Source organism: Vanacampus margaritifer, chromosome 12 (genome assembly GCF_051991255.1).
Source record: "Vanacampus margaritifer isolate UIUO_Vmar chromosome 12, RoL_Vmar_1.0, whole genome shotgun sequence".
Lineage (NCBI taxonomy): Eukaryota > Metazoa > Chordata > Actinopteri > Syngnathiformes > Syngnathidae > Vanacampus > Vanacampus margaritifer.
In genome coordinates, this window is record NC_135443.1 from 10560614 (window position 1) to 10582108 (window position 21495).

The window sequence follows — 21495 nt, forward strand, 5'->3', positions numbered from 1 at the left end:
CTATTGTAAACTGCTATGCAGATGTGAAAGTCATAATGCTAACATGGAATTCCTGACTATTGCATTTTAAGTTTGTCTCTTTCATATAATGTCAAAAGCGAGTAGGCCTACACTTAACATTTTCATAAATGATTTTATTATAGATTTCCATGGGTAATAACCCAATTTGAGCATTTTCCACATAGAGGCATCCTCTTTTTTTTTTTTGCCTGTGACGTAACAATGGTTGAAATATCGCATGTCTGTTGAGGGGACCGGACATTTTATTTTCTGTTTCTTGTAGCAAAGTGCTCTTTCTTCAGTTGTCCCATCAAAAGATATGAAATATTGACAATAATGTAAGAGGTGATATTTGATATTTTTTTAAGATAGGCTACAGTGTTACATGTCTACGAATTCAGACTTGCATACCATGAAAATACAATCAGGCAACTTTCTCTGTGGGCCAGCAGACAGTTGGAAGCCTGCCAGTCAGCTATTAGGAAATCGGCACAGCGTGAGGCGACGTCACAGACGCTCTTCTTCTTTTTTTTTTTATTGTTATCTAACAGAATCAAGGAGCATCTTCAAAGCTTCTGAGATAAATAGCCGAAAAATGCCAGCGGGGACTCTGTTGCTCCTCAGAGACAGAGTATTGATAACGGACAAGACCAGAGTCGGCTCCTTATCAGCATTGTCATAAAAATAACGATCGCTTTAGTGGCATTGTTTTTGTACCGCGACACAAAGAGATCTCGTGTGGGGGGGCTGTCTGCATCCACGGTGGGTGTCGTGTCACCTCAAGGCACTGACTGGTGCGCATGAGTTTTTAAACACATCACAACTTGTATCACTTGTGAAAATCATCTCTCTTCTAATTCAGAAATAGTCGATCAGACTGACCCCTTACAATTTATAATTACTGGATTGATCCTTCGTGCTGGTTTTTGCATCAAATCCCGACATCCTCGCGGCTTGTTCTACCGCATTTCCATTTGAATGGGTCGACATTCAGCAGTAATTGTGTTGCTACTGTAATACCTTTGATGTGTAATGTTTGAATGGGCTGCGCCAAAAGCGGGCTGTTGACTTGCTGGCGCCAAGACGCGCTGGGGTATCGCAGACATGTCACAATACAACAACGTGATGATGGCTGCCTTGAAGACATGCAAGCTGCAAAAGTGGCGTGTTGGTTGGATTAAACAAATACAGTATAGTAAATGGGTTATTGTACATAGATGCCATCACAGGGGCTGTTTCATCATTACTGCTTATTCTGTTTAATTAAGCTTGAAATCACCCTTCCTTGATGTAAAAAAAAAAAAAAAGTAGCTCTCAATGGAGCTTTTTTAGGACAGAGAGCCACATTTTGCTATATGAGAAATCAGCCAATCAGTGTCAACTCAACTCATTGCAGATGCAGTAAAGACAGGTAAAACAAAAATAAATTCATAAATATAAGTATAGGTAAGTAAATAATTAAGGCGTGATCTCAAGATAAATAAATATAAATAAAAGTAGTGAGTTGTTTTTTTTTTAAAGTCTAAATATCAATAAATTAACGGAAAATTTCAGTGTACTGTAAAATGGAATCAATATTTTTTTGAGGTTGTACAAAAAGTGACTCATTTCTGACAGTTGATCGTGGTGGACTAGTGAAAGATGCAAAAGATTAAATACCTGTTTGTAATTATTGATAGCACCTTGTATTTCCATGATGTATTGTCCTAAATAAACTTTTGGTGGTGTCCGCATGCATTAAAATACTTTTTCCCACCATGTTGCATCTCTTATGTTTATAAGTGACAAAGTATGGGCTATGCGCGTGTGTTTTTCTCACTGATGAACCAATTTCACATATTTGTCATTTATTTATGTGTGCGTTTATCATGAAATTAAAATCGAGTTGTTTGAATGCATCCAGATTTGTACTGTATACAACTTGGGGTGGGGTGGGGTGGGGCTATACCGCTGTTTTTGCAAGAGCCCACAGTTTCAGTCAGGGCCTGACAAATGCTGGAGGGAGGGGTAGTGGGGTGTCACAGACTCTGTGGCGCCAGGTCTTCACACACTCACAGGATATGGAAAGACTTCAATAACGAGCCATTAGCCTCTAATCATGTAGATCGATCGGGCGTTAACAAGCCTCTCTACATATGCAAATGAGGGCGCTGGCCCACTCCCTATAAAGCCGAGCCCGGCGGAGTTGTTCCCACACACACTTTTACTGACGTCTTGCTGGACAAGCCAGGAACGAGAACAATGGTGAAGTACTTTTCTGTGGACTGGCTCGCCCAGAGCCACCGTGAGAGCACGCTGGAAGAGAACGAGGGATCTGCAATGGACAGCGTGCACACGTGCAAGCCACACATCCCCTGCATGGTGCAACCGAGTCCGCCGGCGTACGGCAAAAGTTACGTGCAGCCCAAACCAAAGTCGTCCAAAAAGATGGAGACCTCATTAACACGCTGCACATCACCAAGTAAGTACTTCTTTTTTTTGACTATCTAAATTACGCACAATGCAGAATTGTTCTAACTGGAGTTATTACATCAGTTTCAGAAAAAAGCGACGACTCTTCTGGCTACGATAGTGAAGCGGCTTCTTCAGAATGTCCGTCTGTGGATGAAGCCAGCGAGACGGAGAAAGAGTGCTCTCAGCGTCGAGTGCGCACTAAATTCACCCCAGAGCAGATCAACAAACTGGTCAAGATCTTCGACAAGCACAAGTATCTGGATGCTGGCGAGAGGGTGAAGACGGCACGCAAGCTGGGCCTAACCGAAACTCAGGTAGATACAGTTCAAAACGCACAAACATTTTGGGATATAAAAAATATATTTTTTTATTTTTTATTTTTTCCTCTGGAGATGGAATATAAAACACTAATGCAGATTATCCTATCTATGTTTCATAGGTGAGGACCTGGTTTCAGAATCGGAGGATGAAGCTCAAACGGGAAGTTCTGGACCTCGCTCCCCAAGTCCAACCAGTCATGTTCCAACACGTGCATCCGATTCAGTACCACTCCGTTGCTGGACAGCAAACCCACTACCCCCCAACCGGACCCGCCTTTTACCCAGTCCCCGTTCCCCAGATGGTCCTGCAGCAGCAGATGGCCTCTCACCGAGGGCCCCGTCTTATGATCCACAACCCACATTTCTACTGAGACTGTTAAAGAAGAGACTTCCCACTCAAACACTTAAGCCTTATAAGTGCAATTTTGAACTCTTTTTAAATCTTGGTATGTTTGATGCAAAAGTTGTATATAATGTAGAAAAAAAAAAGTTTATTTAACATCCTAATAAAGTTTATCTTTGTAATGCAGCAAGTATGTTTTTTTTTTACCTGGTCAGCATATCAACCACATTTTAGGCATGAGATGTCAACAGAAAGACTTTATTTGGATTATAAATACATACAATGAAAGTCTTATCACTTCTTATTGCATCTCGAGATTAAAAAAAAGCAACAAGTGCTCAGCGGAGCACTGTCAAACCACCAATAATAAAATTATAATAAATCGAATATTTTACAAATAATCCATGCAACAAAAAAAAATTGTTTTTTACAGAACCACGGCCAAGGATTTAACCTGACTCATTGTCACACATGCATATGCACAGACGCGCGCGTGCGCGCACACACAAGCTGCCTTATTTGCATTTCAAACACCAGCTAACCGGGCAGATCATGGTCAACAATTAGTTGTAATTAAGGCGCGCATTGATGAGTTTATGCGTACCGCAGGGGCCCCTCCGGCCTGGCTCCTGAGAGTCTGAGCTTTTGTATGTGCAGGACCAGTTTTAATCTCTGGTTTAAAGTCCTGAGGTCAATGCTTTGATTGTTTGATGTGATTTGAAGATTGCAAAAAACCAAATGTCGTCCTGATGAAACGCAACGCATTTGAAGTCTCCCGGCAACAAATGTAATTAAGATGGAAACTGAAAGTTAGATATGGTGAAATACAGTTTAAAGGAGCTGCTGAAGGCTACAGAGTGGGCGAAGACGACGAGAGGGGCCTGCAGCAAATGTCTCATTTAGATAAAGTCAACAAAGATCAAGCAGAACTTTCTCACTTTCCGCGTGATCTCCACCCACTGACAAACCAGGCATCATTTTTGCAGACAAACATGGATAAAATAATCACAATATAGGCCTATTAACAATATAGCATAGGAAATGACGTTTAGATTCGAACTACTCTTAGAATCCATTCAATCCACAATTCCTAAATTCATTATACATTCACGTCAGGGCGCTGCAACGCAGACCTTCTGGCGCCAGCAATGAACGTGAGAAAAGCCACAAGCTGGCCTCTATTAAGGTCAATTACGACCTCCATCAAGTTTCTATCATTCCGCTGAGAACTTTGCATATGCAAATAGAAAAAGTGTGCCCCTCCCATAAGATTCCCCCGAGTGGGCTTGTGAGGTTGGACCGACTGTTCACATCTGGAAACTTCTGCGTGCGTCATGGCCAACTTCTCGGTGGAGTGGCTCTCGCAAAGTTTTTACGCAAAGGAAAAAGACGCCGGTGCGATGACCCTGCAGAAAGACGAGACAAAAAACTCCCCACCGTCACCAAACAGTAAGTCCAAGTCCACTCATGCACTTATATGCTTTAGTTGTAGAGTCCATTTACTTTTGTAAATTAACACAACTTTCCCAGACAGTTGCGGTTACACTTCCGGCTCAGAAAGCGAGGCGGGAGAGGACAGTGAAGGAGAAATGATCAAACAACGCAGGATGAGAACGAAATTCACCTCTGAGCAAATCAATAAACTGCAGAGCACTTTCAACAAGCACAAATATTTGGGAGCCTCCCAGAGGAGGAAGATTGCCGAGAAACTCAACCTCTCTGAAACACAGGTAAATTGTCTCTTGCGTTTTTTGTTGTTGTTTGTTTGTTTTATTTTAATTTCACAGTTATTAGTTTCTGAACCTTGCAGGCTTCCGTAGCTAAGACGTAGAGAGGCATTGTTTAAAAAAGTATATGCCTATACTAATGTTGCATTTGCCCGTGTTAATATTCCCCTACGCAGGTGAAAACGTGGTTTCAGAACAGGAGGATGAAGTTAAAGCGGGAGGTGCACGAGATGCGTCCCGACTTGTTTCCCGTGCCGGCTTTTCTGCTACCGCCTGTCCTGTTTCAGCACCAAATTCTCGGAGGACAGTTCCACCAAAGCAGCCCCTTCTATGCGCAACTCCGCGGGCCCGCTCACCCCACCGCCCTGCACCAGCACCATCATCTCGCGGAGGCCCTTTAACTCAACTGACCCCCCCCTCGGCCCCCCCACAAACACACAGAATAAAGTGCTCTCTTTGGAGCAGTGTAAAAGTTGTCAATTAAGTTATTCTAAGCACTAGGCTATGCAGTGCATTTAATTTCTATGAACGAATGAATCATTCCAATGTATTTTATTTCCTGCAAAATGTGCAAATGTTTATTAAAATATTTTAAAAAGTCACAAATAGTCTCTGTCTTTTAAAAAATCTGTCGCATATGAACTATTAATGATAAATTTATTTATTTATAATAATAATAATGGAAAAGTCAGCTTAGTCTATAGTGACTATTTTTTTATGTGTCTAATAATCAATGTTTTATTTAGAACAATAACAAAAACAATAAGCATGTTAAACCTTTATTAAATCAAATGTTGAACCTCTTTCAGAACTTCACAAATTCCCGTTGGCATCAATTTTTTTTATTTTTTTATTTTTTACTCTGGTTAAACAGACATATGTTTGTAATTCTCAGGCAAAGAGAATTATTTACTCCCAAAAGTTATTTTTGAGTTGCTGCTGATTTTTATTTATTTATTTATTTATTTATTTATGTATCTAAAAGCAGGTCAAGAGCTTTAGATTTACATATAATTTGTATGTTAATTGATGTGGTATTTTGCATTGTTGTATAGTCTACACTTACCTTGGCTATACAAAAAAAGGACAAACTATTAGAAAAAAATTCCAGGTATGATGCAGTGCAGTTGTACACCACTACAAGCACAATAATAAACAATGTTAGATTAATATCTCTGTGATAGTGCCAATAAAAATACAACTGTAAATTTGTATAACTCTTGTAATATCAATATTGTTCAGGTATTGGCCAGCTACTGCTAAATTAGCATTCTCTGGTGTCCAGTTGATTCTTTAATCCCATCAAAATCACGTCTTTTATCATAAAATCGCCTATAAATAGTCCATGCCTTTTGTTGCAGCATTGTTGTTAAACTGATCAGCAATGGGAGGTTAAAAAAATCATATGACTTTATTGTGGACATGTGTATTTTCTTAGAGGATTATTGCAAATAAAGGATTAAGCGTTTGTGTTTTTATAGAATTTGGGCTATTTTGTTTATTTTTTTAATCCAGTCCCTCCCCAGCTGCTGCAGGCAAATATTTTCATTTGGCGTCCGGTGGCATGATGACTCCCAACCGAGACAGCTCATTGCTCCTGGTCGATTTGCATCCTCAAGCAGACATCAAAGCAGAAGTAAGCGCCACATCATTGAGATCCATTGAGCTCTTTTGTCTGCCCCCCCAATCGAACAATTCGCACGTATATGGAAGCAGCGCAAGGAAGGCGCCCTCAAGTCTGCCAAAGGTGTGTATTGCCTCACGTTTAAAGTCATTAGGTGGCACTGGCTAAATGGGGGACTGATTGAGTCACCCTGTCATAAAGTCTCCGGTCTAGCGGGGGTTGCACTTTGGATCCTGAATAAGAAACACTGTAACCTGCTGGTGGAGTTGAGGTATTGCAGGTCATCGTTTGGGTTCATCCACAAAGTTAGTAGGGAATTTATAATCAAAAGCATAACGTACAAAATGTGTGTAGAATGTCTATACGTCATCAAATGAATATTTCTCAATATAAGACTTTTTTATTTTTTTTTAACCTAGCCTCAGACAACAGTGGTAACTGGGATGGTTCCTGGCTCTAATGGTCACACTAGCATCAATAAATGCTCTATTGTCAGAGAGAAAAGCCCTAGTAAGTGGAATGACAATGTGCTATTCATTGATCCTTTTCAATCAGGTGAGTTGTAGGTGAAGAGGTGCTAACTGTTGCAACTTGATGGCAGCAGACAGACTGGAGCCAAAGCTGGGTGTCACATGCAAAGTTTGCCTGCAAGTTCAGTGAGAAGAGTTCTCCAGTTCAGTGAAAATTTTGAACAGAATATATATATATATATATATTTAATATTGAAATACATATTTCAAATGTTCTAATCAAATAGGTCAGTAAAGCCACATGCAAAGTATTTACTTTAAACAAATTACGTTATTCTAATTAAACTTGTATTGTGTACTTTTATATTGTTGTACTGCCATTTTTACTACCATGACTGCTGTTTTTAAAATGACTAAGTATGTAATGAATGCTGCATTATAATTACATCGATTGCCAAATTAAATAATACATTTTATGCTAAACTATTTTATGTTTTCATAAGAGTAAAATTAGGCATATTAATATGTAAAAAAAAAAAGTCTAATGAGTGTAAAGCAGCAATACAGATGTAATATTTCAGCACTTTTGCTTATTAGAGTTGCTAAAAATATTGTCAATGTAGCAAAGGCCTATAAAAAGTTACATGTAAAATTGAGCTAAAGTTTCAAATATACTTTAACCCACTGTAAAAAAAAAAATGTCATTAAGTGCATTTTCATGAACGAATCCAATGTTTTCATACATAAACTCTTTATTGAAAACATAAAACAGACAAAAAAAATTCTCCAGAAAAAAATAAGAATTAAAAAAATAATAATAATAATAAAAAATAAAACAGACAAATTATGTGAGCTGTAATTGAGTCAACATGCAATATCACATGACTAGAAAAGATGTAATATTTCAGCACTTTTGCTTATTAGAGTTGCTAAAAATATTGTCAATGTTGCAAAGGCCTATAAAAAGTTACATGTAAAATTGAGCTAAAGTTTCAAATATACTTTAACCCACTGTAAAAAAAAAAATGTCATTAAGTGCATTTTCATGAACGAATCCAATGTTTTCATACATAAACTCTTTATTGAAAACATAAAACAGACAAAAAAAATTCTCCAGAAAAAAATAAGAATTAAAAAAATAATAATAATAATAAAAAATAAAACAGACAAATTATGTGAGCTGTAATTGAGTCAACATGCAATATCACATGACTAGAAAAGATGTAATATTTCAGCACTTTTGCTTATTAGAGTTGCGAAAAATATTGTCAATGTAGCAAAGGCCTATAAAAAGTTACATGTAAAATTGAGCTAAAGTTTCAAATATACTTTAACCCACTGTAAAAAAAAAATGTCATTAAGTGCATTTTCATGAACGAATCCAATGTTTTCATACATAAACTCTTTATTGAAAACATAAAACAGACAAAAAAAATTCTCCAGAAAAAAATAATAATAAAAAAATAAATAAATAAATAAAACAGACAAATTATGTGAGCTGTAATTGAGTCAACATGCAATATCACATGACTAGAAAAGAAGACAACTTGTTATCATTTTAAAAAAAAAAGGATTCAGTTTACTCAATGTGTGAGCGTTGCCAAGCCGTGTGTGAACGTGGATGCCGGCTGTCGTGACGAGAGGATTTGTGGAAAACCTCAGCAGCCCCATTTTCCCATGCCCTATGCCTCTTTAAAGTCACTTCTCAAAGAGGTATATGCATAGGAAAAAGGAACAGCGAGTGCAATAAAACCCCAAACGCTGCTTCACCCTGCTCGCACCCTGCTCGCACCCTGAAGGAAGACAAAAGAAAGCAACACAGGACAACTCTTTAAATGTGCATAAAACGGAAAGAGGCTCGATTAGTTCAAATCAGACTTGAAGTTAAAAACGCATCTTGTAATAAGTGTGTGAGGTACGAGGAAGACTTACCCAGAAGAGCTCCAGCTGAGTCTTGCGGGACCTCAGCGCCTGTTGGGCATTTATCCCTCCTCTGGGACCTTGAAGATGCTTCAGAGAGACAAAGGAGTGAATGCCAATGCTTAGTCAGCGCTTACCCTCCCTTGGTTTCAAACCACAGATGCCTCTGTAGAGAGAGAGAGAGAAAAAAAACAAAAAAACGATACAGAACATTGTCACAGTTACCACATCCTATCTTGCACATGGCGTGCACGTCATCATGGAAGCAGAACGCCTTGTTCTTTCTGGTGGAACATTTTCTTATCTGTTCAGGGTTTTTTCGTTGCCCGTCTCTCCCAGAAGACGGGCCTCCGTGCTTTTCAGCACTCAAGGTCTCTAGACAAGGACTCTCAGGGTGTGCTGGAGTGGGACGCGCACACACGCGCACACACGCACTGCTTTGGCATGTCAAGGCCAGAGCAACCAGGCGAACTGCTCACTTGAACTTTTTAATTTCTGCTGTTAAAAAATGGACTCATCTCTGAGGAAAGTCAAACAATGCATAATATTTCATAAAGATGAATTATAGGTGCATCTGAACATCATTTGTTGCATACACACAACTAAAATTATGTGAACTATATACAATATAGACGTTAAATATGGCATTCCATTATTTACTTTACTATGACCCTTGGGGGTCAATTGTGGCCTGCTGTACAATTTTGTGGCGTATTCTTAAAATGCTTTTTACTACTCAAATAAAAACCAAATATCAAAATTTATAGAAACATGGTCTACGTATATAGAATTTTTTAACCTAGTTCTGGTTACTTAATTCTGTCTGTTAGCGAGAGCCACTACATCGTGATAACTTACATTGATGTTTCTGCATTTGGCAATTTATTATTATATTACATTATTAGTACGGGATTTTTTTTAATGGGCTTTAGGTGAACTGATGAATACACACACACTCGCATGCATGCACGCACACACACACGCACATACACATACTCACCCACCCACATACAAAAAAAAAAAAAAAAAAATATATATATGAGTGTATATGTATATATATGTATATATATTTAAAAAATAAATAAATAAAAAAAACATTTATTAATTTTTTTTTAATTTATTTGTTTTTTTAAAAAAAGGAGAGCAATGATGATGTCAAATCGAATGAACAATACTGAGCTCTCCTGGGAAAAAAAAAAAAACAGAAAAAAAGGAAAAAAAATGCTTTTTACTACTAATATATTTGTTTTGCATATACTGTACAGCTTTTTCTATATATGCAAATATGTAAATTGACTAACAAGTCACAACATTTCTCTTCATAACACTGTGGTGAGTAAGGATAATTAATTTTGACACGAAAAAATGGTTTCCTTCACTTTCGGCTCTGTGTCAGGGTCCAAATTGTGAACATGTGACATGAATGATTCCCATGTAACTGCTTAAAAAAAACTGGTTATCTTATGACAGATTGCACCTGTTTGTGGGTCTAAATATCCAGATGGGATTTGGCTGATATTTTTTTGGTGGGTTCCACCGCAAAGTCTTGTAAAATCCTAAACTATTTGCCTCGAGGAAAGGGGTTCATCTAACACAGGGGTGGCCAAGTTCGGTCCTCGAGAGCCACCCTCCAGCCTGTTTTCCATGTCTCCCTCCTTCAGCGCAGCTCAATCTAATGATGAGCTCATTAGCAAGCTTTGCAAAAGCCTGATAACGATCCTGATCATGAATCAGGTGTGTTGAAAACAGGCTGGATAGTGGCTCTCGAGGACCGAACTTGGCCACCCCTGATCTAGCAGTTAAAAACAAAAACATTTACACAAATATGCATTGCTTGATTGACAATTTTTTGGTGTCCTTGAATAATTAAAAATAATATAAGTTTCACTTTCCTTTCTTTTCTTTGGTCCTTCCTCGGGTGTCCTGACGGCCTCATGACTCGAAGTGTTCGGTTTAGGTGAACGGTTTGGGATTTTTTAATAGGTTTTAGGTGAACTAATGAATACACGCACACACTCACAACCACGCACATACATATACTCACCCACATACAAAAAAAAAAGAAAAAAAAAGAGCAATGATGATGACATGTCAAATTGGTAAAATTACCGAATGAACAATACTGAGCTCCCCCCCCCCCCCCCAAAAAAAAAAAAAAAAAAAAATATATATATATATATATATATATATATAAGTGGCCCGTTTTTCTAAGCGGTCTTCAGATAAAATTATTTGGACGCCGCTGTGCTGAAGCATAATATAATGTTCAATAAAACAAACATGAACACGTACTCTATAATGCATATGGGAACAAATTTCAGCAAGCCAGGGATGGTGAGAGCACAGGGGAGCGCAAGTGGACACGAAGGAAAACAGTTGCCATTCCCATAACAAGTTTTGCCAAGACCCCTGTGTCTGAAACTGCAAGATCACCCTGCGTGTATACTATAACAAGCCCTTATTTATTGATGCTGATATGGTTTTTAATATGTGACACATGTCACTTAACCAGGTCAATGACGGTGATGCTTTGCTTGATGTACTGCAATTTTGGGGAGAAAATTCTAATACAAAGCACCACTTGGTGGCAGCACTTTCAAATGTTGACTTGTTAATTCATACAGCAACTCATAATATAAACGTACTGTATTTAGATCAATATGCAAGACATTATTGAGGAAAGCAAACACTTTCACGCGATATGAGATCAAATATTTACCCAATGCACAACTATGCTTGGTGCTCTTTGTGCTGCTCAAGGTCTGATGAGCGGGAATGTGTTTGGGTTGTGTGGATAAGATATGTACTGATACTATCTGATACAATATGTGCTCTGACTCTTCCACTGTGTCTTCAACATAAATCCTCCGCATGCCTGCAGTTCTTTAAACACAATCTGAAGATTATGTGGATAATTAAATTGGCAAAATAGAAAATGTGTCACTACTGTAGCGGTGTCGCCTGCATCAAAATGCGGGACTCATTTGCTCCCTGTCTCCTGGGGAGAACTGCTTTTAATTGGGAACATTTAAACATGCAGCTTTTTTTAATCCGCTTTTTTTTTTCTTCCTAGGGTGTTTTGGGTGAATTTGCAGCGTTAAGCAAAAATAAGCAAAAATATTTCACTCAGTAAAAAGGAGCCACAAGCTGAGTTGTTTATAAGCCACAGAGCAAGCTCACTCATCAAAGGTTTGCCGGCATAACGTGCAGTTTAAGAAGTTGACACATTGACAGGATGGGAATTTATCCCCTGAGCCTCAACAAAACAATCATGCGCAACAGACTTACACGATTTTTGTTGATGTGTGACAATCTGAGTTTTTATATAATAATCTAACACCTTTGTGGACTTTGAATGACTTTAGTGTAATGCTGCTGTGAACTGTGAAAACTTCTTACTTTATTGAGTGAGACATTAGCGTCACTGTTTTTATGTTTATCAGACTATTTTTGTGCGTGGTTGCGCGACGGCTGACTTAGCTTGTCTTCCTGACTGTATTTTGGGCCGGTTTATATTACGGTCACAAGCTGTTGCCGCCAACATCAACACAAGGTCATCTTAAAGTCATGATAAATCGCTAGTCAAGGACGGCTTGTTAAAACCTTCAATTAATTAGCTACCCAGACACTGACATACTGTTACCAGTGTTACCGTGTAGTGGCTAGCTAGCAGCTAGCTACTATGCTAGTGCGCCATTTTGGCTGGCAGGAGCATTTGAACTACTTTTAAAGAGAGTTTAATAGACTAAAAATGACTCTACTCACTTTTGCAGACAGCCTGACACAGTTTTAGTCCCTACAGTTCCTTCAGTTTTAAAAAACAAAACAAAAAAAAGCAAATCAGGCTTACTCAAATGTGCTATTTTAGCCGGCAAAATCGCTCGTTCATTCGTTCATCGTTCATTATTAGGTAAATGTGTTATTTTCTCTTCTGTATTCATAACTGTTCTTTATTCAACCAACCAAACAAACAAACAAATACAATCCGAATAGTTGATTAATCAATAGAACTTTCAGTAAGATATCTGAATACCAAAATATTTGATATCTGTTTATTCATATGTTTACATTGATTCTATCACCATTTTCTTGCTTGTCCTCATCTGACTTTGGGTACACCCTCGACTATTCTCCAGCCAAATTAGTTATGGACAAATTAGAGCCCTCAATTAATCAACGAAGCATGTTTATGGGATGCGAGAGTACCCAGAGAAAACCCAGGCAACCTTTGGAAAACATGCAAGGTCCACACAAGAAGGCTTGCGTCCACAATTGTTTTTGTATTTCAGTGTTGTGCAGTCACCTCTCAGCAGATGGCGAGTGGGGTCCTCCTGACGCTCCACATGAGGGCCAATCTGCGTGAGGAATGGCACCAATAAGCACATCCGAGGGGCTTCGCCACTGTTTTTGCCTTTCGAAAGGAGGCGGCTTGGAGTTAAAGCTTCTGAGGCTAAAAGCTTGCATTATTTGTGTTGTATCCGCTGTGTTGTGTGCAGTGTGTATTTACAGAGGTGAGAGGACGAGAATAACCAAGCAGATGGTTAGTTGAACTCAACTTGGAACTCTGCCTCTCAAACACAATAAAAGAAAGAATCCAAGGAACCATACTGAGCATGTGTTCTGAAAACATAGTGGCTAACTATTTTCTTCTGTTTTCTGCAATGGGTAGTTGTTCGTTGTATTAAAACTATTTCTGGCTATATAATGTGGAGCATATTTGCCTCATTTAGAACAGCTGTCTCAGTTTGGGAATGTTGTGCTTTGCCCACTTGCATGATTAATTCATGAGTAATAGCGTTTTCAAGGTCTTTTTGGTAAATCCTTTGATGACATATCACATTGAGAGGAATTTTGCGCATTCTGCATAAACGATTCAAAATAAAACCCCAAAACACAAAATGTTCAATTTTGTCTCCAGTTCAAAGACAATCACCTGAAGCAATGTTTCTTTCCCAGTCTCCCCAAACAATAACAAATCTAATCAGCATTGTAAAGTGATGTCTACAAATAAACATTATCTGATCATTTTATTGTGCTGCAAAGTAACATTGCACTTACACGGCCTACAAGCTTGTTTGCTACAATATTACCACACATTATTGTAAAATTCTCAACAGGAAATTCATGACAACTATCGTGACCTCAATGGCACGTCTGCTAATAAAAAGCCATTTCCCCAAAATTACATTTGAAAAACAGTGTCATGATGGCTCCTCTTGTGTCTGTTTCTATATGTTTCTTCCACTCCTCAGGGCAACAACAATGACTGTCATTGTCAAAAGACATTTCAATTTGGCATCCCTCCTCCCGGCGCTGGCTGATTTCCACTTCAAAGGTTTGTGAGTCTCCAGGTTCTCCGCCAACAGGGTGGGCCTGAGATGTTTTCTGTCTCCAGCGTTCCTGTACTGTGTCTTCTTCGCAATGCAAATGAGCGTTTAGAGTCCCATGAGCACCCTTGTCCGCATACTCAAAACAAAACTCTCTCCAGTAGAATAATCAGAATGCATTTTTAATTTGCCGGAGCCGAGTAACAGCATAATGGTGGTTAGATGAAAATATTCAACACTGGGAATGGGGATGGGGGGTGGGGTTAGCGCTGCTTGTTTGCTAGCTTGAGATAGCATCTTCATTTCAAAATTAAAGGAAATACATTGCAGTAGGTATTGTGTAAGTCAAAGTGGGAGTCTTCAACTATATATTTTTTGTGTGTAAATCTAAGAAAGAAGAAATTTGTCTTGTAATTGTGCATGATTTTTATTTAATATATATATATATATTTTTTTTATTATTATTTTTGAGAATTACGTCTTTTATAACTACTGTATGGCTCATCACCACCGATTGCAACGTGATCTCGTATAAAAAAATTACCATTCAAGGACAGCATAATACAGTTTAATTACAAACCAACTCATTTTGTGCATTAAAAAAAATCAACTTGCTCAAATTTTTTTAATTTAATTTTTTTTTTTTTTTTTTTTAGAGCTCAGTATTGTTCATTCGGTAATTTTACCGATTTGGCATGTCATCATCATAGCTCTCTTTTATTATTTTAATTTTTTTTAATTTATTTTTGTTCAATTTTTTTATATTATTGACATATATTATGTTTGTCCAAATCCAGAAACAATAATTAGGTATACTCATTGTATAGATCAGTATAAGGCAACTTAAGCCATGTTTGTCCTCAAGCTTACTTGCAGTTCAACACCCACAAACTCATATATTTGCAGATTTGTTTTAAGTATATACATGTTTTTTTTAATATTTAGGGTATTTTTCCCATTTTTCCCTCCCTATTTAGCCCTTTTTTTCCTCATGAAAAACATAGTAAATGTTTATCAGCATTTTTCAAGATTTTTTATTGTGTGTAAAACAAACAAACTTTTTCTTCAAAATTTTCTTCAAAAATGTGTAATATTTTTTTCCGTTTTAAGAAAATTTATGTCGGAGCCCACTCACAGTGTGGTCAGGGGCCTCATGCGGTTTCCTATCCCTGATTTATTGGTCTATACTGGACCAGGCCCAGACGCCTCGTGTTCAAACTAACGTATAACCAGGCAAGAAAAGTCATTCATCCATCTTCTTTGGAAATTGTGTTCATTCGGTGCATTGGTGAGTTGGAACGACAGGCCTTCTCAACAGTGACCTTTGACCCCTCTCCTTAGGATTTAGCGTTATTACAGTCAATGTGTAATGTCACATGACAACTTTTAACTTTTAGTGCACTGTATATTCGTAAGGTGCCTCTAAATCTAAGCCAACAGACAAGTGCATTTCAATCGTCCCGTGTCCATTTTGTGTGTCAAATGTAGGTATGGGTAAGTAGCAATGTGGCAATGTGCAGTGGGGGCTAGTTGGTTCTCTGACCTCCTACGGCAAACACACACACACACACATACCCTTTATTTCATCTCCAATTCTTCTCTAGCATGATAAGAGTCAAATTAAAGACCTCCCTTTCTGCGAGTGGTGGGAACTTAGAGATAAGGTGAGTAGCAAAGGTGGCTTCCGGGCGTCCTCCAGAGAACGGGGAGTACTCCAACCACTGATACTGTAGCACTGATGGGAAGGAAGGTTACAGATGTGTGTGTGTGTGCGTATTCATCTGAGCTTGCATTCATAGATTAGCAAGGATTTTTTTTTGTCATGCAACATTGTCACAGCTTTTAGAAAATGTGATTTTCTGTGCAAAAGTACCTGTCGGTGACCAATTTGTGGATGATGTGGTGGCACAGCATCTGTTAGTAACATGATTAAACATACAGTAACTCAGGGTCAAGGTGACCTGGTTCTTTTCGCCTTGGCCTGGACTTGCTTTAGTTCGCAGAGTTTTGTTGAGGATTTTGCTCTTTTTGTGTGGATGTCTATAGCACAGCGCGCCCCTCACTTGTAACTAAATATGGTAACTAATCACAATATTTGAAGTATGCAAAGGTAGGACGGAGTTATTGCTTCAGTGAAAGTTGACTTGCAAGGAGATTGTAAAAGGAGTGAGGCAGGAATGAGGGGGGAGTGTGGATGCACCCTGTGTGTCCCTCATTATTAGATAAACTCACTTCCTGCTGAGCAGGGTCAGGTACTGCTTAGGCTGATAGACACATGAATGTATGCACACAAACACTTTTCAATTATTATAAAAAATAATCAGTTTTTATATGTATTTTAGGCTTCCTCTCACATTCCAAAAACATACATGTTAAATTTATTCAATACTTTAAACTGACAATACAGTACTAGTAATAGTAAGTAATGTCTGGTCGGTGCTGGATTTCACTTTCCTTTCTTTTCTTTGATCCTTCCTCGGGTCTCCTGACAACTTCACGACTCTAGCTGGTAAGTATTCGGTTTAGGTGAACGGTAGGGGATTTTTAATAGGTTTTAGGTGAACTAATGAGTACACACTCACACGCACGCACACATGCACATACTCACCCACATACAAAAAAAAAAAAAAAAAGAGAGAGCAATGATGATGACATGTCAAATCGGTAAAATTACCGAATGAACAATACTGAGCTCTAAAAAAAAAAAAAAAACTAACAAAAAAAACCTACAATAAACTGACAATACAGTAGGTGTAAATTTGAGGTTTTTTTTGTCTATATGTGGCCTTTTTACCTGTCTAAATTAGCTTGAATAGGCTCTAACTCACTTGTGACGCTAGACAATACAGCCTAAATTAAAGCTCACTTCATCCAACTGTTACTACAAATCATTGCCAGGAAGAATACCTTGATCAAAATAGGATTATATAGCACTTCCACTAGAGGGTGCTATGCATTTTTCCCCCAAAACTGTCCCTCTCAAGTTTGTGTTCCATTAGTGGCATTCTAATTGATATATCCATCATCCATCCTTGTGACCTGAGATATAATTGCAAAAAATTACCAACTTCTGATTAAAAAACATTCATCAGTGCAATGTTTAGCGCAAATGTGTCCTTGGATATAATTTTGACAGTGTTCACTAGCAAGTGCACTGAAGTGTGAAATGCGTGAGCTTGTGGCAATCTACTCTTAAAACCTCTTGAAGCTTTTTTTTTTTTAAACAAAGGGCATTTTGCTTCTGAAGATGAAGGACAGTGTATAAAATTTTTTTGTAAAAGATTTATTGTGATTTTTTTCTTCTTCTCAGTTAGCTTAATTTGCTGACCTCACATAAGGACAAAAAGTTAGCATCTCCTTTTTATAGTCATAAAGTGCACTCCCAAAAAATATTGGTAAGTGTAAATAAATTCATTTAATATATGTTCATAATAATTTTAACACCCAAAATCAATTTATGACAGCAGATATTGCCTATAAAAGAAAATGCAAACTCACTGTAGGCCTACATATGCACAGTCCAGCAAAAACAGCTAATTCTTCATTCGAGTTGCTTCACACTTTCTGCAGAATCAACTTGTCAGTGTTTTGAGGTCTGGGAGAAACCAAGCATCAAAGAACAGGCAAGCGAATGTTGACAGGAAGAAAGGACAAGAAATAAATTCAGTTTTTGTTGTTGTTTCTTTTTAGGGGATAAGACTCACACAGGGGATGTTTTTTTTTCTTCTGAAAAGCTGACATGTTGATTGTTTGGTTAGAAAGCGTGTGTTGTTTTGAATAAGCCAAATACTGTACATGATTCTGCATGGAGCCAAAAGGTTTGATGTGCACTTACAAGACACGACATTCAGTAAAAGCCCAAGCAAAGGACAACCAATACCATCACTGTATTAAACAGGATGTTCTCAGACATTTAAGGAGTCTCCTAAGATATGAGAAGAGGTTTGAATGTTTAAATAGCAGCAAATGGGTTACATGCCGAATTCGAGAGAGCAGATTCATGGACTCTTTCCTATGAAAGCCTTTGCTGACATTCTTCATTCTGGCAATCAGTCAGTGCCCTTTCTTGCATTGTCTTCACTCCCATAGTTGAATAAAGAGTGTGAATATGCCATCATCCATTTGTACGTTAATGCCAAGCTGTTGAATAGAAAAAAAATTACGATTATGTGGCCACTGCACAACTGCCATGGAGGCCATAGGAAAGCACATATATTTAAATCTTACAAACATTCTAATGAACAAATGTTTGCATTTCCCACCAAACTGTATAAAATGGAAAATCACGTACATCAAGTACGTCACTTACAAGCAGGATAATTGGAACGTCTTATCTGCTGCAGCTGCATTTTATGATAAAGGCGTAACAGTCTCATTCTATGCTCCCTCATAAAGAAGCAGTTTTAGCAAACTGAATATAAATAATTGTGAGCCTTTATGTCACTGTATCACCATGGATTTTCCATTTAGGTTGTACTTAACAATTTCTCCCTTCATTCAATACTGCTAAATTGATAACATGCTACACTCTCTTCTTTCTCACTTAGAAATGTCACTTTTGCATTTGAAAAGCAGCGATGGTCTAAAAAGTCTATTCGGGAACTGTATAGACAGTTCAATCGTGTTGATGGATTAGATATGCACAAGATTAAACGTTTTTAATATATGATGTGTTTAATAATAGATAACCATATCCAATATATTAATAATATATATCCATCCATAAGTCACTAATGACGTGAATGTGAGAGAGCCATATGTGGGCTTCCAATGCAAATAATAATAATAATAATAAATGTATAAAAAAAAAATAATAATAATTTAAAAATTAAAAAAAAAAAAAAAAATGTATAGTGCATTATATAAACCAAGCAGCCAACTTGCAAAATAATTTTTGTAGCACACTTCCGTAAAATGACTCAAACAAGATTGTTTCTTTTTACTCGACTGCTCTCTTGTTAAATGTGGCCCTTTTCGGCGGGTGGATTAGCACACAAGGGCTGCTTGTTCTTGTGAAGACTTCAGGGGTATCTGAGCTGATGTTATCATTTCCGCCGAAATCTCTTTTCAACACTTCTTAATCTGTCTGTACTTAGAAAAGAAACACACACACAAGCTGTTATGAAGTGAAGTAGTAACAGCAAGGTGAGTCACAAGCTTCATTTGTTATCGAAAAGTAAATGTTAATAGGTTAAGAAGCATATTCACTGCATGGAGGAGCTATAACAATAAAATTCAAGCTGTGTGATGGATGACTTTATGAAACATAAGCCTCCCCCTGCTGAACCGTAGCCAAGCAGCCATGAAAAAAAGTCCAGAAGATGAAGATGAATGAACAAAAGATGTGCCAAGCAGCTTCCAACAGCAGCCAGAATCCCAACTGACGGAGAAAAGTCAAACAAAGACTGACAGACTTGAAGTGAGACATTCTCGCTTTCTCAAGCTCCCTTTTGCCCCTTTCCGCAAGGTCTGGAAATAGCAAAAAATGTGACATTGGCCTCCTGTGGGCCAGGGTTGCTATAAATGGGATTGTCGTTGCCGTGGCTGTGCACTCAGACTTTTGTTGTTGTTTGGCTGTGGAAGAATCAGAGCAGGGACTCTGGGCTTTACTGTACACCCGGAGGAACTAAGATTTCATATTTCACAGCGGAATGCTTTCTGTCACAGTTCCGCCAGCACTGGATTTGAATAGACATGAGCTGCCGGGGAGGATTGAGGGATAAAGGAGGCTAAGAAAGTGAAGTGACTGAGGCCTTAAGAACAGACACCATGTCGCTCTCTCTCTCAAACACACACACACACACAAACTGCATGCGCAGGGGATCTTACTGTATAAATAAGACAGTTTACAGCCATGTGTGGGCTTCTATGACAGCTGAGAGTTGAGCTCAAACTAAAGTAGATTCTGTTTGTGTTTTTATGGGAGTGCCAGAGAAAACGTGATCATAAATTCATTGATGAATTCATATATTTGTGTGAATATCAATTCACTCATGTCATATTCCATTATTTTGAGTGCACAATTTAACCCTGGAGAACCCAAGAACCCTTTTCTTCTTTGGAAAATTATGAATTATACATTAAATGACTGCTATAAATTCACTGAACACCAAAATATATGTTTTTTCAATTTTAACCCTTTATTCCCTAATTTAGGATTAGGGCGAAATTTGACCCTTTTGGGATTTAGGGGTATCATTTCGAAAAATCTGAATAACAAAAACTGTCAGTAAACTATTTAGAATTTAAGAAAAATAATCAATCAAATACACAGCGACATTGAACAATATATATTTTTTGTTTCATTTGTTGCATTTTAGCCATCTCGTCACCACCACTCTGGCTCATGTAAGTGCAATATTCATCCACTAGATGGCCCCATGCAGGGGTCAGAGGTGGCACTCTGGACTTTTGAAGTTCGATTTGTAAAAAAAAAAGAAAAAAGGTCTTTGTTATCTGAGTAGCAGAATTTATAGGGGCCAAATTTGACCCCGTGGGTTCTCCAGGGTTAATGAGAGCTGTAGCAAAAGTAAAGATGTTCAGTTTTCGATCATGCGAACAGTCTTTGTCTGCTCTGTTGGAGGTTCGGATTGGGAGGGTTGAAAGGGGACTCGTAGACCGACGTGTGCTCATTTTCATTCGCTCATTTTTTGGGTGTAATCCTAAATCCATTATCATCGGCTATGCTTGACCAAGTGGAGAGAAACTTTGGAAATAGTGGCAAAGACAGAGACAGTCCTCCAACAAAAAAACGACCACATAGGTTGTTTTGAAATGTGCCAAATTAAGTGTTCTCTATCGGCTATGTTAAATATTGAAAAAATAGTAAACTTAACCAAAAGTGGAGTTATAGGGAATCGAATCCAGTCCATCGAGCTAACTGGCCAGTGATTGTTTTAGTGTTAATTAAATATTTTGTACTACAATCTCACTGAGCCTATTCCTAACCCCAACCATTATTAGTCCATGACGGCAAATTGACATACCTGTCAACACAGCAAGCATTCTGACTGACTGATGGTGTTTTCTGTAGCACATGACAATTTGGTGAGTGAAAGTAGACTAGACTGTAGACCAGCTCGGAGCAGGGCTAAGTTGTGGCGCAGGTGGTGTACCATGATTTTGGTGGACTTGACTACAAGGTGCAGGCAGGCAGATTCTGAGCTCTGCGGACGAGTGCGGTGGATGTCATCGTGGTTCGTCTTTTAACTATGACAACACCGGGCATCAGGCTTCCCCAATCGGTTCTTGAGGGCCAGAGTCCTGCAGTTTTCTGAGTAGTAGCCTATTTGTAGAATTTCAGTAAGCTA

General features: G+C 38.2%; 2 protein-coding genes and 1 long non-coding RNA gene across 3 annotated transcripts; 2 read left to right on the plus strand and 1 right to left on the minus strand.

Moving 5' to 3' along the window:
- The first annotated feature begins 1958 nt into the window (after window positions 1–1958).
- vox (ventral homeobox) lies at window positions 1959–3155 on the plus strand. Its single transcript, XM_077582476.1, has 3 exons — window positions 1959–2461; window positions 2536–2768; window positions 2894–3155. The coding sequence occupies exons 1-3, from the start codon at window positions 2242–2244 to the stop codon at window positions 3143–3145; spliced, it is 705 nt and encodes a 234-aa protein (XP_077438602.1). The 5' UTR covers window positions 1959–2241; the 3' UTR covers window positions 3146–3155.
- Window positions 3156–4360: 1205 nt separating this feature from the next.
- vent (ventral expressed homeobox) lies at window positions 4361–5381 on the plus strand. The gene is made up of 3 exons (XM_077582692.1): window positions 4361–4566; window positions 4648–4847; window positions 5021–5381. Exons 1-3 carry the CDS (start codon window positions 4452–4454, stop codon window positions 5243–5245), a joined length of 540 nt encoding a protein of 179 aa, XP_077438818.1. The 5' UTR covers window positions 4361–4451; the 3' UTR covers window positions 5246–5381.
- A 2944-nt stretch (window positions 5382–8325) lies between these two features.
- On the minus strand, window positions 8326–8989 carry LOC144061601 (uncharacterized). Its single transcript, XR_013296216.1, has 2 exons — window positions 8871–8989; window positions 8326–8731 (listed from the first exon to the last, which is right to left on the minus strand). It is a non-coding gene; the product is annotated as an uncharacterized LOC144061601 (long non-coding RNA).
- Between the last annotated feature and the right edge of the window lie 12506 nt (window positions 8990–21495).